Source organism: Cebus imitator, unplaced genomic scaffold (genome assembly GCF_001604975.1).
Source record: "Cebus imitator isolate Cc_AM_T3 unplaced genomic scaffold, Cebus_imitator-1.0 Scaffold148, whole genome shotgun sequence".
Classification (NCBI taxonomy): domain Eukaryota; kingdom Metazoa; phylum Chordata; class Mammalia; order Primates; family Cebidae; genus Cebus; species Cebus imitator.
In genome coordinates this window covers 771782-788704 of record NW_016107463.1, presented here as the reverse complement: position 1 = coordinate 788704, position 16923 = coordinate 771782, and the positions used below count along the sequence as shown (strand labels likewise).

Here is a 16923-nt window from a genome sequence, read left to right as displayed (position 1 = left end):
AAAAAAAAAAAAAAAAAAAAAAAAAAAGTAATACATTTGGTTACATTGCAGAAATGAGAAAACACACCCAATAAAATAAAAAACAAAACAACTAGCCAGTTGTTACAGATATTTGGGTTTAGTGATCGATTTCCTGTGACAGATAGCATCATACATAGCATTGAAAAGCGCTATCATCTAAACTTTGATGTAAGTAAAGATGAAGACCTATAGTAAACTGAAAGATACACAAGAATATGAAAAAATATTTTATAAAATATGAGGGAAATGTAGTTTGAAACAAATAATTTAGTTTACATGTGATTTTAAAATATTTATGTATAACTATGTTAATAATATTGTATATAGATATATCTATTCATCTGTATCCTCAACGTTTATATATTGAAGTTGGTAAAAACTTTTATAGTATTTTCTAACTTAGGAATAAGTGGTACTCATCTTTTATTCGAGTACTCAATGTTCAGGCACATATGGTACACTGTTATTTTTATTTTTTAAATGTTGTTTTATTCTTTTATTAGAGACAGGGTTTCCCTATGTTGCCCAGGCTGGTCTCGAACTCCTGGACTCAGGGAATCCTCCTGCCTTGGCCTTCCAAAGTGCTGGGACTACCGGTATGAGCCACTGTGCCTGGCCATGGCATATTATTTATAGTATGAAAACACTAAAAAACCATCAGTAGCTTTATAATAATCATGTACAACAAACTCTTAAAGAGTTTTAGCATAATTTGCTTTTTCATAGACTACAGAAATTTTCCAGATTGGAAATTCACAAGAAAAAATTATTCCCAGAAATTACTCATAAAACTCTAAAATAATAGAAATCTTATTTCAGATGTCCTCCAAATATATATATTTTTTACAAAACCACAGCTTGGTGTATCCAGAGAGCTGTTTTCAAATAATAACAATAAGATATGTCTCACACCTAAAATCCCAGCACTTTGGGAGGCTGAGGCAGGTGATCGCTTGAGTCCAGGAGTTTGAGATCAGCCTGGGAACAACGGCGAAACCCTATCTCTATAAAAAATACAAATACTAGCTGGGGATCATGGTGGGTGCCTATAGTCCCAGCTACTAGGGAGGCTGAGGTGGGAGGATCACTTGAACCAGGGAGGTCAAGGCTTAGTGAACTGTGATCCACTCCAGCCTGGGTGATAGTGAGACACTGTCTCCAAAAAAGACACAAACAAAACAAAACCCAAATCCCACAAGAATACATCATTACTGTGCATTGGTGTACATGAATTTGGCTAAAAATGTATGCATGTTGTCAAGTGGGACCAGCATCAACTCCTCCTGTTGACAGGAAGTCAAGTGCTGCTGTTTCAGAAGAGCCTCTATTTGGGCCGTGATGTCCTCTGTCTTCTTCTGTTCACTAACCTTAGCCTGTTGCTCAACTGCTTGTGCTTTTTCTTTCTCCACTCTGCAGGAAAAAAAGAAGAAACTTATCAGAACCTAACCTATTAGGCATCTGGCATCTAATATACGTGAAATCTGGTTGATTTTCACATCATACAAAGGTATTATATTATTTTGACTTAAAAATAAAACATTTGAGGCCGGGCGCGGTGGCTCACGCCTGTAATCCCAGCACTTTGGGAGGCCGAGGCGGGTGGATCACGAGGTCAAGAGATCGTCTGAGACCATCCTGGTCAACATGGTGAAACCCTGTCTCTACTAAAAATACAAAACATTAGCTGGGCATGGTGGCACGTGCCTGTAATCCCAGCTACTCAGGAGGTTGAGGCAGGAGAACTGCCTGAACCCAGGAAGCGGAGGTTGCAGTGAGCCGAGATCGCGCAATTGCACTCCAGCCTGGGTAACAAGAGTGAAACTCCGTCTCAAAAATAAAAAAACAAACAAACAAATAAATAAATAAAATAAAATAAAATAAAACATTTGGTCATGCAAGGTAGCTCATGCCTGTAATCCCAGCATTGTGGGAGGCCGAAGCAGGCAGATCACTTGAGGTCAAGCGCTCAAGACCACCAGCCTGGCCAACACGATGAAACCCCATCTCTACTAAAAATACAAAAGTTAGTCAGGGCTGGGCATGGTGGCTCACGCCTGCAATCCTAGCACTCTGGGAGGCTAAGGCAGGTGAACTGCTTGAGGTCTGGAGTTTCACCCTGGCCAACGTGGTAAAACCTCGTCTCTATTGAAAATACAAAAAATTAGCTGGGTGTGGTGGTAGGCACCTGTAATTCCAGCTCTTGGGAGGGTAAAGCAGGAGAACTGCTTGAACCTGGGAGGTGGAGCTTGCAGTGAGCTGAAACTGTGACACTGTACTTCAGCGTGTGTGACAGAGCAAGACTCTGTCTTAAAAACAAAAAAAAGGCTGGGCACAATGGCTCATGCCTCTAATCCAGCACTCTGGGAGTCTGAGGTGGGCAGATCATGAGGTCAGGAGTTTGAGACCAGCCTGCCTAACATAGTGAAACCCTGTCTCTACCAAAAATACAAAAAAATTAGCCGGGCCTTGTGGCAGGCACCTGTAATTCCAGCTACTTCAGAGGCTGAGACAAGGAGAACTGCTTGCACCTGGGAGGTGGAGGCTGCAGTGAGACAAAACCATGCCACTGCACTCCAGCTCGGGCGATAGTGCGAAACTCTGTCCCAAAAAAAAAAAAAAAGTTAGCCAGGAGTGGTGGCACATGCCTGCAATCCCAGCTACTTGGGAGGCTGAGGCAGGAGAACTGCTTGAATCTGGGAGGCAGAGGTTGCAGTAAGCTGAGATTGTGCCACGGCACTCCAGCCTGGGGGACAGAGCAAAACTCTATCTCAAAAATAAAATTAAAAAAATAAATAAAAATAAAACATTTATGGTAAGTAGAAATCAACAAATGGGCAAGATATTAAAACTAAAAGAGAGGACCTTACTAAACTATTTACAGCTAGCACTTAAAATCAAAGGTGGAGTAAAGTCAAGCTAGGATTCACTCAATAAACAAAGTGAAAATTCTTTCACCTTGGGCGGGGTGGCTCATGCCTGTAATCTCATCACTCTGGGAGGCCAGGTGGGTTGATTGCTTGAGCCCAGGAGTTTGAGACCAGCCTGGACAACATAGCAAGACCCTGTCTCTGTACAAAAAATACAAACATTAGCTGGGTGTGGTGGCATGCATGTGTAGTCCCAACTACTAGGGAAGCTGAGGTGGGAGGATCGCTTGAGCCTGGGAGGCAGAGGTTGCAGTGAGCCAAGATTGCACTACTGCACTCCAGCCTGGGTGACAGAGCAAGATCCTGTCTCAAAAAAAAAAAAAAAAAAAAAAATACACACACACACACACACACACACACACAAAATAATTTCTTGATTCTGAAGTGATAAAATCTTCAAATAGCTGACCAGGTATATTAACCGTTTCCTTACCTCTCAGCAAATGCCCTGATCTCCCACAATTCCAACTCTTCTTCTGCTACCCAGGTTTCAATAATAACAGGGCCAGTTTGCTTGGGCGTTTCTGGTCTCTTTGGCCGCAGTGCACTTGATCGGAGGCCTTTCCTCTGAGGTGTAGGCGTTTCTTTGGAAAGGAAATCAGAATATTTTAAGCAATATTGCTTCTAAAATTAAAGTCCTTCTGGCATCTTCGATCATGAAAAGTAGTGGTTGGCAAACTTTTCTTCTTAAAGGGCTAGATGGTCTCTGCTGCAGCTACTTAGCTGTGCCTTTGTATCACAAAAGCAGCCAAAGACAATACGTAAGTGACTAAAATGTGGCTGTGTGCCTATCAAATTTCATTAGTAAAAGCAGGGTAGGCCAAGCCTCATGGGCTGCAGTTTGCTGACCCCTGAAATAAAAGGCTTATAAGCCTTCACCCAACCTGTTTCCTCCACCTGAAGCACTATTCCTAGCCCCTGCCCCATCGTCGGACTAATGTCAATTCATCCTTCAGACCCCACCACGAATACAACTTCCTATAAAAGCCTCGTATGTCCTTCTCACACCTGGGCATTTCCCTATCACCGCACAGAGAAGGGGGATTTGAGAGGTACCAATATAAAATGCAGAGCTGAAACCTAAGAACAGATACAATCTCCTCATAACAAGATTTAAAAAATGAAAAGTAGGAATATATTCAATCACAAGGAAGCAGCAGAAGGAACTGGAAATGGTAGTAGGACCTGAATTGTACCAAGTGATATAAGCCAAAGAAAAGTGATTTTAGGGGACTGCAGTGGTTTGCATGAAAGGCTGTGGGGTCAAGGAGACTGAAGGTCTGTCAGGTAGGTACATTTCCCATCTGTGTCTCTGCCCATCAACAGAGCTCTTTCTGTGCCAAGACAACCTTGTGTTTTGTTTTATGAGATAGAATCTCACGCTGTTGACCAGGCTGGAGTGCAGTGGTGTGATCTTAGCTCACTGCAACCTTCCCGTACTGGGCTTACTGATTCTCGTGCCTCAGCTTCCCGAGTAGCTGGGACTACAGTCATGTACCACTATGTCTGGGTAATTTTTGTATTTTTAGTAGAGATGGGGTTTCACCATGTTGGCCAGATGGTCTCTAACTCCTGATCTCAAATGACCTACCCGCCTCAGCCTCCCAAAGTGCTGTGATTACAGGCATGAGCCACCGTGCTTGGCCACTGTTTTAATTAAGCTAAAATTTATCATCCACTAGGAACAGGTGTTGTTTCATTGGTGCTCTTTTCAAAAAGTTTATTCTCATTTATTCTCTAAGAACTCCCAAGTTAATTTAATCAAGCTTCAAAAATTAAATGTATATATTTGGGGAGAACGACTTTTATAAAAACACTATGTTTCTAACTAAGGACATTTCATTCATTCATTCATTCATTCATTCGTTCATTCATTCATTCGACACAGCTCACTGTTGCTCAGGCTGGAGTGCAGTGGTGCGATCTCAGCTCACTGCAACCTCCACCTTCCAGGTCAAGTGATTCTCAGGCCTCAGTTTCCTGAGTAGCTGGGATTACAGGAGTGCACTGTTACCAATATTTTTGTAATTTTTGAAGAGATGTATAAAATGTATAATTTTTATACATTTCTTACTAGGTCTTTTACCTAAATATTTTTATTGTTTATATAAAATAAAATGGAGTTTATATATTTTCAATTTGGATACTACACTGAACTCCTTTTAGGGCTAATACTTTTAGGGCTATACTGAACTCCTTTTAGGGCTAATAAATTAATTTGCATTAATTTTCTAAGCAGACATTCATAATTACCTACAAAATAATGTTAATCTTGCTTCTTTTCCAATATTACTCTCTTATCTTATTGCAACACATGTAACAATGATATTACAATACCATAAAAGCTTTTCTTTGCTTCCTTGAGATTAGGGGCCAAATCTCATTTTTCTATGTATTTGCCACCCAGTGCCTACCGTATTGGTGCAAGATAAATATTTCTTGAGTAACTCTTTATGCCTCTTAGATTATTTCTACCTTGACTACTGAAGTATTTCACAATAGTTTTAATCCTTAAGAAACCTTTATTGACCACTTACATGTCAGACTCAGACTAGTTGCCAGGACTTCCACTAACTAGACAGATGAGATGGCTGCTCTCTAGGAGCTGCTGGTCTGGTATCAATCAATGCCTCCCACCTTAATTACAAGAGTTTTATTATAGCTCTCTGCTGTGCTTGGGAACAAGGCTTACAGGCATCACTGTGTGTCTAATAGAATCTTGATATGTTTACTACTTAAATATCATTTTCAAAATTTGGGTTGTAAAAAATGTATTTTTAAAAAGTTGAATGGAGAGAAGAAAAAATAATCAAATTTCAATAAAATACATGGCTAACAGGTTAATAATGAAAGAACAGAATTCTTTCTATTCCTTACCTTTTGGTGTTTCTGGAACTCCAATGGGACAAATGATTTTCCTAATACAATATTCAGATCGAATGCCATAAGGACCAACATCTCTCCTCTTAATTATTTCTGTTGTTGTAATTTCAGATTCAGATGTTTCTATGGTAATTTAATTCACACAGTATTAAAAACCAACTGAAATACTCAGAGACTAAAAAGGTACATCTGGTGCTTTCAAAAAGAGACACACATGAAATAAACTTTAGGAAACATTTGACTGATTAATAGGATCATTAACATTTAACAGGATCACTGCCAGACTGCAATAATACCGCACTTCTTCCTCACTGCAAATTTCTAAACGAAACAAAATGCTGCTAGGTATAGCTGAGCTCCTGGTGGCAAAACTCAATCAAAATAATAAAAAGCCTAGGACAGAAGCAGCAACAACAAGGTTCCAGAAGGCTTAGTTAAAATTTTTAATTAAACAATAATGAATATCTTTTAAAAAATGTAGACTGGTTCACACATAAGTAACGTACTTTATAATCTGAACTTTCCCTTCCAGCCCCAGGGATTTTATAGCATGTGCCAAACTTTAGCAAAGCCATATTTGAAAAAAAAAATTTTTTTTTAGAGACAGGGTTTTGCTCTGTTGTCCATGCTGGAGTTACATTGGTGGCCCACAGTCACTGCAACCTTGAATTCCTGGCTCAAGCAATCCTCCTGGCCCCAGACTCCCATGTGTGGCAGGGACTAAAGACACCTGTCACCAGGCCTGGTTGACTTTTTACTTTTTTAATTAGATTTTTGTAGAGACAAGGTCTCATTATGTTGCCCAAGCTAGTCACAAACTCCTGGCCAAAGTGATCCTCCTGCTTTGGCCTCCCAAAGTGCTAGGATTACAGGTGACAGCCACCACGCATGGCCAAAGCTGTATTTTAAAAATATAAGCATTTAATAAGAAAACAGAGATGCTTAAAATTAAATGAACAAGCAAGTGATTTTAGCTTTTAAACTTAAATTAGAAAATAACTACCCCCCCTTACCTGTCCGTGTAGTCCCTCCTCCTGGAGGAGCCTTGGCTGCCATATCATCCCATCTTAAGCTCGCCCACAGTAACCGTAACATCAGGCTTACTCCAGCTAAGGACTTTACAGTCTGAAGTCTATACCTGAAAGGAAAACCAAAGAAATCCATACATATATCTATATGTATATATACACATACACATTCACATTCACTCTACTAAACTGAAGGGCTGTGTTTCTTGTCCTCATTATGACTTCAGTATTTATAGCATGGTTTTGCAAGACTTTGGTATTATGTGTCCTTTAAAAGAAAAATTTTGTTCATAAGAATAATGTGCACCTCAATTTTTTTAAAAAAGGACTTATATTTACTTTAATGCCATATAAATATATATATTTATATAAATATACTCATTTTAGAGTATATTTCATTGTAAGGTTGTAAAATCATGAAGATTTTACAAATTTAACCTAATTTCAAAATATCTGTTAGAAAAATTTTGAAGGAGACCAAATATAGAGAAATAAATAACTGTTATTAAAGGTGATAAGGAGTTTGGAAGGAAAAATCTTGAGTAACTTTCACTAAAACAAAAAACCTGAAAATGTTTAAATTTTCTAAAAGAATAAAATGAGGATGGGCACAGTGGCTCACCCCTGTAATTCTGGCACTTTGGGAAGCTGAGGCAAGCGGACCAGCTGAGAGGTCAGGAATTTGAGACCAACTTGACCAATATGGCAAAACTCTATCTCTACTAAAAATACAGAAATTAGCCCGGCATGGTGATGCACGCCTGTAATCCCAGATACTTGGGAGACTGAGGCAGGAGAATCACTTGAACCCAGGATGCAGAGGTTGCAGTGAGCTGAGATCATGCCACTGCATTCCACTGCACTCCAACCTGGGTGACAAGAGCATAACTCTGTGTCAAAAAAAAATAAATAAATAAAATAAAATAAAATAAAATAAAATGAAACCAAAAGCATCTTACTAATCTAGTAAGACCTTTCCAAATAGACAAAAAATTTTTACATCCAAATGATGGTTCTTTAAAACATGAATGACTGAAAGATGAATAATACTAATACTAATAAAAACTTTAAGAGCATTAGAAGTGTAGTTTTTAAATTCTACAATGAATAATATTAGAAAAAGGATAATATCATAGTAGTTACTTATTAAGAGACAAATCTGTGTTCATGTCTGTTTCTAAACATTGTGTGTGGAGTTATTAAAAATTTTAGACAAACCGGGCACAGTGGCTCACGCCTGTAATCCCAGCTCTTTGGGAGGCTGAGGCGGGTGGATCATATGAGGTCAGGAGTTCAAGACCAGCCTGACCAATATGGTGAAACCCCGTCTTAAAAAAAAAAAAGAAATTTTTAGACATTCTTAAAAAATACTAAAAACGTATTTCAAAATAAATTCAATCAACTGCATTAAATATCATGTCCTAAAATGGAATTCACTGTATCTTTGTGTGACTGAATACTTTGTTGGCATTTTCACACTACTTAAATGAACTTAGTGGTTGATTATGGTGTAGACCAAGCATATAAAAAAAAATAATTTCCTCCTCTAACAGAGGTGGAAGGTAAATCTCAAACAAACAACTCTGCATGTGAAAGGCAATGCTTTTTTTTGAGACAGTATTGCTCTGTCGCCCAGGCTGGAGTGCAGTGGAGTGATCTTGGCTCACTGCAACCTCTGCCTACCAGGTTCAAGTGATTCTCCTGCCTCAGCCTCCACATAGCTGGGATTATAGGCGCCCACACCCCACTCCTGGCTAATTTTTGCATTTTTAGTATAGACAGGGTTTCACCACCTTGGCCAGGCTGGTCTTGAACTCCTGACCTCAGGTGATCTGCCTGCCTCGGCCTCCCAAAATGCCGGGATTACAGGTGTAAGCCACTGTGCCTGGCATGAAAGGCAGTGCTTTCTATCAATAGCATTTAGTTGGAAAAATGAACACTGTGAGAAAGGGAAAGCTCTAGCCAAAAAGTTGCTGCAGCTTCTTAACTTCCCGTATCTACTTGTGACACTGTTATTTTCTCCATTGTGTTACTGCACTATGAATCCTCTGACTTGGACAGAGTAGGTCAAGAGGAAATCAGAGAGGAAATATTAACCAGTGCAGGGATGGCCCAAGAGGGGTAAGTGTCTGTCAGTTTCAAACCACACCCCCACAGTAATTCCTAGGGATCTTTAGTATCATAGGAGAAAAAAAAAAATAAATATTTGAAAGGAAAAGTTCATCCTCATTCTCTATGGTCAAACAATGACTTTAAAGTATCTTTATTTTAAAATGAAAATAACACTGGGGAGGAACACAGCACATGCATGATCTGTCTGCTCATTCAAGCATTTATTCAAAAAACACTTGAGCATCTTCTACGTGTTAGACTATATAAAAGGAGCTGGGGACAGAGAGGTGAACTAGAATCTGTCTGTGTTCTCAAGGGGCTGTAAGAGAGGAAAGGACAAGAGAGGGACATCTGAGTTGGCTTAGGAATGGAGAACAGAGCTTTGCTGAAGTCTCAAAGGACAAGTTAAGAGCATGGGGGTGCTGATCAAAGGCAAGGGGCACACATATGCTACAGAGGAAAGTCTGCAGGAGTACACATTTCTTCCCAGAAACCACATCCAGTGTTTTATGGCTGAAGGGAAAGGGTCTGGAGGTACAGAAAGAGATGAAGGTGGCATGAGAGAGAAAGGCAGAAGCCAGAATGCACAGTACCAAATTGAAAGATTAAAGAAGAGCATTAAAGGGTATGTATATTAAGTACTCTAAGATTTATCCAGTACTGGATGGGTTGTAAAGGGAAGTACTTTCCATGAATGTGATCTACAGGTGACAAATGCTTTCCCCAGTCCTTGCTGCAGTAGTTAGCAAGTCCCTTAGCTCGGTGAGACTATTCACAGGATAGAGGGGCATTTTAGGAGGATCTTTCTGGCAGCACTGGACAACTACCAGTTCAACATGATAATGAAGCACAGAATCAGGGCCTGGGAGGACGGGGACAAGGGAATGCATAGTGTGGAGGGAAAAAGAGGCCCTATTGAGACAAGTTTTCCAATATTGCTCAGCCTTAACATTAATAATAAAGATTATACATGCACCTTTGGCATTCTTAACTCCTAACCATCAGATGTATTCTATTCAAGTGTTAGTATAAAAATGCATTTCACGTGCATGGCTTTTTATAGCAATCTGCTTTTTAAAAATGCATTCTAAAGTCATGATCAATTTACATATTTATCCATGCCTTCATTAGACAGAAAGGATTATGCTTCTCTCAAATTTGTTTCAGCAAATTAAGATGTTGGCATACATTTGAAGGCAGTATTGGTTTAAAATGTAAAATGTTTAATGGAAGGTATTTCCTTCCATTAAAAAATGAGAAATCAAGTAATACAAACTGTGCCACAGTGCATATTAAGACACGGTAATACGAGGCTCCTGATATTCAGCTGTGCACAACAGGGCCCTGAACAACACTTGATCAGGACCAGCACCTAACTCTCCTGGAGAGTTCAGAGAAGAGTGCTTCCCAGTTGAGCCTACCCTCCTCCATTTCAGAATACAAAGAACAGAAAGGTCTGCCTCCACAACTGCAAGGTCACTTTAATTAAAGTATCTGTAGTACATAGTAACTTTTCCAGTGGGAAAGAAGTTACCTGCAGGACAGTCAAGGATACATTTTGGGACCGCTCTCAATGAAGAAAGCAGAAAAGTGCAGAGTAATCCTATAAATCCATGAATTGTAATGAAGAGTTCCTTGATTCCCTGCAGGATTCTGCAAATCCTTCATTGCAGGCCCTGCAGAGAAATTGTACTTTTCAGCTGTCTCTATTGAATGTGTAATGGAGTGATGATATTTTATTTCAAATCAAAAGATGAGTTATAAAAAACTTGGTCAAACAAACTATGACTGGTTGTATTAATAAATTCCTTTATAGAGAATACTTACATTTTTTCCCTAATACTAGCTGATTGTAATATAAAGGAAACCAAAAAAGTGTGATTTTTAAAGAAACTGGAAACATATTAAAAGACACACAAAAATGAAGCCTAAAGAGAAATGAAAACGGCTCAGTAACTCGCTGACATAATAATTTGAGGAACCTAGTAAAATCTAACTACAACTATGACTGATTCCGATTTCTAAAGATGTTCTGAAAACTCTCATGTTTTCAATGTTTATGTTCCATCCTTCTCAATTACAGGGGTGAAAAGATAAAGACAAGGACATGAAAAAGGAGAAAGCAAAGACAAATAAGTGAAATGTGATATAGCAGATAAAGCACTAGACTGGGATTTAGGAAAACCCGGCACTATTCCTGTGTCTCTGCAGCCAGAGGCAAATTACTGTACATCCACAAAAGATAAGGATTTCTAAGATCCTTCCCAATATAATACTACATGATTTTTACAACTGCCAACACTATCTATTTAGGACTCATCCCCTAAACCTAAAGTGCCCAGAAAAGTTTAAATTAGGACTATTTCTGGGTTTAAAATAATTTCTAAGGAATCTTAGAGACTACCTATTCATACATAAATAACAGAACTCCAAAACAAATGTTTATCATGCAAATAAGTTACATTAGGAAGGTTTTCACATTATAAGCTTTATGAAATTTACTGTCATATTTCTTTGTCTTATTTTTTACAAATTACCTAATAAAAACAGAATACAAACACTCCAGAAAGTTGGTGTTTATCCAATTCTGTGATTATCTTGTTCCCAGAGCAGTAACTCAGAAAATTAGACCACAAAAACAATCGTGTCTGACATGTTCCTTCTGTCTTACGAAAGTTATAACTGAATTTCATTTTAAAAGATTCCCTCAAATTTTAAGTCTTTAAATATTTTTCTCTAAGTAAACTTTAGTACATACCAGATGGCCAATTTTGAAGCTTTTTGCAACCTGTTTCCACTACTACTTTGGCCATTAATATATGCTTCCTATCTCTATTGTCTCATTTTTTAAAAATGAGACATTCTTTTGAGATAATTCTTTTTAAAATTTTCTCCCTCCCCCAAATACATTTTAAAGTACATACCTCCACGTGATACCAAAGGTTGGTCTAGGAGAAGGATATGGCCATATATCCAAAGCAGGTTTTGCATTGTAATTAAAATAAGGGACTTCTCGGATTCCTCCTTTTCGGGCCAACTTTTTTAGGTCATCATTAGGCAAAACAAAAATGCTCTTCTTGCTGCTCTTGGTAACAAATTTTCTATAGGATGGCAGAGCTGTACCTGAACGAGTCTTCTTTGGTCTTGAAAATTTCATCAGTTTCACTTTGTCTCGTGTGGAATACTCTTTGCTCACAGTCATAGATGTAACCAGTGTGCCTCCCGTGGTGGTCAGGGAGTCTGTCACTGTCGTGGTGACCACGGTTTTGCTTTGTTCCTTTACAGAGATGATGTCCACACTGCTGCCTGTGGAGGGTGTGGAAAGCTTGGTTACTGTGGTAGTGGTGGTTGTGACGGTGGATTTGGCACAATTTTCTGTGGAAGAGACCACAGTTTGCTTATCGCCTTTTTCTACCTTGATCACAGTTTTTGATTCTGTAGCCACTGTGGATGTCATCGTGGTGACTTCTGTGATGACAGTTTTTCTTTTAGATTCTCCATTGACATTTTCATTTTTGTTGCTGGGCAGACCATTTTCATCAATAAAATCATTACTGAGATTAGATTCCTCTCCAGAAGTAATAGGTGATGAAGTAACTTTCTTAACTTCTGAAGTTTCTATTTCCATATCTTCTACCTGATTAATTGAATTGCTTTCTGGACAAGATGGTGAAGGCGTGGTCGTCTGTGAACTGTCAGACTCTTTGGTTGATGGCAGGGTCTCAAGGCTATGTCGGTAGTCACCTTCAGCATCTGACGAACCTAGTAAATGTGATTTTGTTTCGGAGCTGTTTTTTTCAGTAAAATCTTCCATGATGATATCACCATTAATGAATGGCTTTACAGCAGATTCTTTAACAGTCAATGATTTAATATCATTTTCAGGGATTATTTTATTTATATTATTAACCTTTGGTTCAACATTAACACTTACTACTTTACTCTCAGAAATTTCTTTCAAGCATTCACCTTTCAAATACATTTTGGGTTTATTATCTTTTCCATTTATTTGAAATGTACTTGTTCTCTGTCCTTTCTTTTTAGACTCTCCATTTTCATTATTCTTTTTGTCAATGGTATTTTTTAGATTTATTTGATCACTATATTTATTAACTGGTTTCTCCTCTAACTTCCTCTGCTGACTTGATTTTTTACCATTTGCTTCAGTTACCTTACCCGGCAGCCTGTCCTCACAGTTTCCAGTGGACTTATCAGAAACCAGTTTACATTTTAATGGCTCCAGGCCTTCAACACCTTGTTCTTGAGTTCTGAACTGTTCAGAAATACTTTCATTGCTATTCTGAACAATCATATCTTCTTCACTGCTATCGTGAATAGACACAGTATCAGAACTATTTTCCAAAGTGCTATTATATTCAGAGTCACATCCCAGTTTTCCTTCAAAGTCCACTGCTTTTGACAGAGGTGTGGCATCTCTGTCATTGGTACTTTTAGGCACTGATGAATGTAAAGCACTCTTGGAAGAAGAAACAATGGTGTCATTTTCCTCTTGTATGAGCGTTTTTTTGTTCTTATAGATCAAAGTACCAATATCATCTGCATTGACTAGTTTAGAGTCGTCAATGAAAAAATCATTTCCCTTTGTTTTACTCTTACTGGGTTCCTGGCCTTCACTGGCAGGTTCAGAGACATTTTCTTCTATGTCATTTTCAATGGAATTTTGTTTTTGACAGTTTGTTTCTGGGCTCCGAATGGAGACATTATCTAACACTTGATCTTTTGGATAAAGTTTGTTTGTGGTATGACTAGGATCATTCATTCCAAGAACTGAGGAATCACTTTCTGAACATCCCTGAATCAAGTCCTCAGGCTGATCATTACTTGCATTCGGGCTCTGTTCTTGTCTCATAGAGTCACTCTGACACCCTTCTTTTGCTTTTGTTATTATTGGCGATTCAGAGAGATTTTTTGAAGAATTTATAGAAGTCTTTCCCATACCCTTAATTCCACCCTCCAACTTGATTTTTTCGAGGCGCTGTTTCTCTTCCAGTGTAAACTGTTTAATTCTCCTTTCAAGAAGTCCATCTAGTTTGGATGATTTTGTTTTCTTTTTGTAACTAGTCCTTAGATGAAAACCCTCACTAACATTGACCACATCTACTTGAGAACTCTCCTGACAATTTACATGTGACTCTGTTTTCACATCATCGTCTATTTCCATTGGTTCTTCCTTGCAGGGCTTATCACTGTCAGAATCTAAAAGCTCCTTCACATCTGTGAAACAAAGACATTTATATAAATGTATTTTTTACTCCGAAAGCAGGAATTTACAATTTTTTTTTTTTTTTTTGAGGCAGTCTCACTCTGTCACCCAGGCTGGAGTGCAGTGGCATGATCTCAGCTAGTGAGCTCTGCCTCCCAGGTTCAAGCAATTCTTGTGCCTCAGCCTGCCGAGGAGCTGGGATTACAGGCATGGTGGCACATGCCTAACTAATTTTTATATTTTCAGTAGAGACAGGGTTTCACCATGTTGGCCAGGATGGTCTTCAACTCCTGACCTCAGGTGATCTGCCCGCCTCAACCTCCCAAAGTGCTGGGATTACAGGTATGAGCCACTGTGCCCAGCCAAAAATATATTTTAAAGTACCTATTTTTCTCATTTTCTCTCTAGAGCTTAAACATAAATATATATGTCAAAGTTCCTGGTCAATGGATAGTGTTGAACTTTATGAAACACACATCCTCCAAATATTTAGATATTCTGATTCTTAGTATCTAAAAACAATGGAATGTCATAATGAAAAATTACTTAGTATGCGGCAGGCTACTGCACACTACAGTACCTGCACGTAATATTTTGCATAGGCTTTTACAGTTATATCTCTAGCCACATGCATTATCCAGCTTATCTAGTTTTTTACAAGAGACAATGTGGTTCCTCAAAAGGTTAAACAGAGGTACCATATGATCCCGTAATTCCATTCCTAGGTATATCTCCAAGAGAAGTGAAAACGCATGGCCACAAAAAACTTCTGCATGAATATTCAGAGCCGCATTATTCATAATAGCCAAAAGAGGAAAAAGCCCAGTGTCCATCAACTCATGAATGGATAACAGAATGTAGCATATCCATAAAATGGAATATTATTCAGAAATAAAAAGAAAGTACTGACACATGCTACAACATGGATGAACCTTGAAAACATGCTGAGCGGATGAAGCCAGCCATAAAGGACCACCTATTGTCTGACTTCATTTCTATGGACTCTCCAAAGTAGGCAAATCCATAGTAGACTGGTAAGCTGGCAGCACTTTGGGGAGGGACTGGGAAGTAACTAATGGTATAAATGAGGCTTCTTTTGAAGGTTATGAAAATGTTCTAAGATTGACACGGTAATGGTTGAACTGTGTGAATATACTAAAAACCACTGAATTTACACTTTAACTGGGTGAATTGCATGAGATATGAGTTATGTTGTAATAAAGCTATTATCAAGAAAACACAGTGCAGTACCTTTCCTGTGGTAGGACCCTGATCCAGTGCATTCTTATCACCCCCAGGCTGCCCTCCACAGCTGACTCTCCTTACCTTGATCCTTCTTCTCAGTTATCTTTGAGATATCCATTTCACTTTGGTCTGCTTCTTTTGCAGCATCTGAATCTTTTACCTCATCTTTTTCAGAATCAGGCTCTGTTTTTATTTTTTTTGGACTTCGTGAATATTTTCTTTTATCTGATTCATCCATATTTTCATCCATATTATTTTTGGCTAAAAAGAACCATGTACAGGATAATTAAAGTTATTTCCAGTATTAGCAATTTAATATATCGAGTTTAGTGAAAATAAACAAGTATTTTCCAGCAAGTTATATTTCATTTTTTCATTAAAAAAAAAAGACAAAGGTCTTATTGAGTATAAGAATGACTGAATTTTAGATGTTTCAGAAAACATCGTGAACACTTTTGGTGAACCATGATTTCTGGGATTTGTTTTAAAACACTGCAGGATTAAAAAACAACAATAACAAAAGAAGTAGACAGGTATGGTGGCTCATGCCACCGCACTCCAGCTTGGGTGACAAAGTAAGGCTCTCTCTTAAAAAAAAAAAAAAAAATTAAGACAATTTGTCCCAACCAATAATCCTTTTTTTTTTTAAAAAAAAAAAAAAAAATTATATATCTGTATCTATATCTATCAGTAACACAGCTACAGGATAAACATTAATACCACAGGCCAGTGCAGTGCCTCACACCTGTAATTCCAGCACTTTGAGGGGCCGAGGAGTTTGAGACCAGCCTGGCCAACATAGTAAAACCCCATCTCTACTAAAAATACAAAAATTAGCTGGGTGTAGTGGTGGGCGCTTGTAATCCCAGCTATTTGGGAGGCTGAGGCAGGAGAACTGCTTGAACCTGGGAGATGGAGGTTGCAGTGAGCTGAGATTGTGCCACTGCATTCCAGCCTGGGTGACAGTACAAGACCCCACCTTTTAAAAAAAAAAGGTGATAAACTTTGATCATTGTTGAAGCTGAATGATGGTTGCTTGGGAGTTCATTATTCTCTTCGCATCTGTATAGTTTTAAACTTCCCATAATAAAAAATAAATAAATAAATAAATAAAAAATCAAGCTTTCCAAAACAGAACACTGTCTAGATGAATTTTCTTGGTGGGCTTTAAAGGCTTTTTTTTGCTCTGTCACCCATGCTGGAGCACAGTGGGGTGATCTCAGCTTACTGCAGCCTTGAACTCCTGGGCTCAAGTGATCCTCCTCCATCAGCCTCCTGAGTAACTGGGAATAAAGGTTCGTACCAACATGCCCAGCTAATTTTTGCATTTTTTTGTAGAGATGGGGATCTGCCATGTTGCCCAGGCTGTTTCTTGAACTCCTGGGCTCAAATGATCCTCCCAGCTTTGGTATCCCACCACAGGTGTGAGCCATGGCACCTGGCCTTAAAGGCATTTTCCTATTCTTCTTTTTTTTTTTTTTTT

General features: G+C 38.6%; 1 protein-coding gene across 1 annotated transcript in view; it reads right to left on the bottom strand.

Moving 5' to 3' along the window:
- The window catches only part of BPTF (bromodomain PHD finger transcription factor), a 137107-nt gene that overhangs the window by 34290 nt on the left and 85894 nt on the right, over positions 1 to 16923 (bottom strand). The window contains exons 12-17 of the mRNA XM_017542842.2: positions 15522 to 15701; positions 11896 to 14206; positions 6845 to 6969; positions 5826 to 5954; positions 3382 to 3532; positions 1389 to 1431 (exon numbers count right to left, since the gene is read on the bottom strand). Of these exons, the coding sequence (XP_017398331.1) occupies positions 1389 to 1431; positions 3382 to 3532; positions 5826 to 5954; positions 6845 to 6969; positions 11896 to 14206; positions 15522 to 15701 (2939 nt within the window). The remainder of the gene's footprint in view (positions 1 to 1388; positions 1432 to 3381; positions 3533 to 5825; positions 5955 to 6844; positions 6970 to 11895; positions 14207 to 15521; positions 15702 to 16923) is intronic.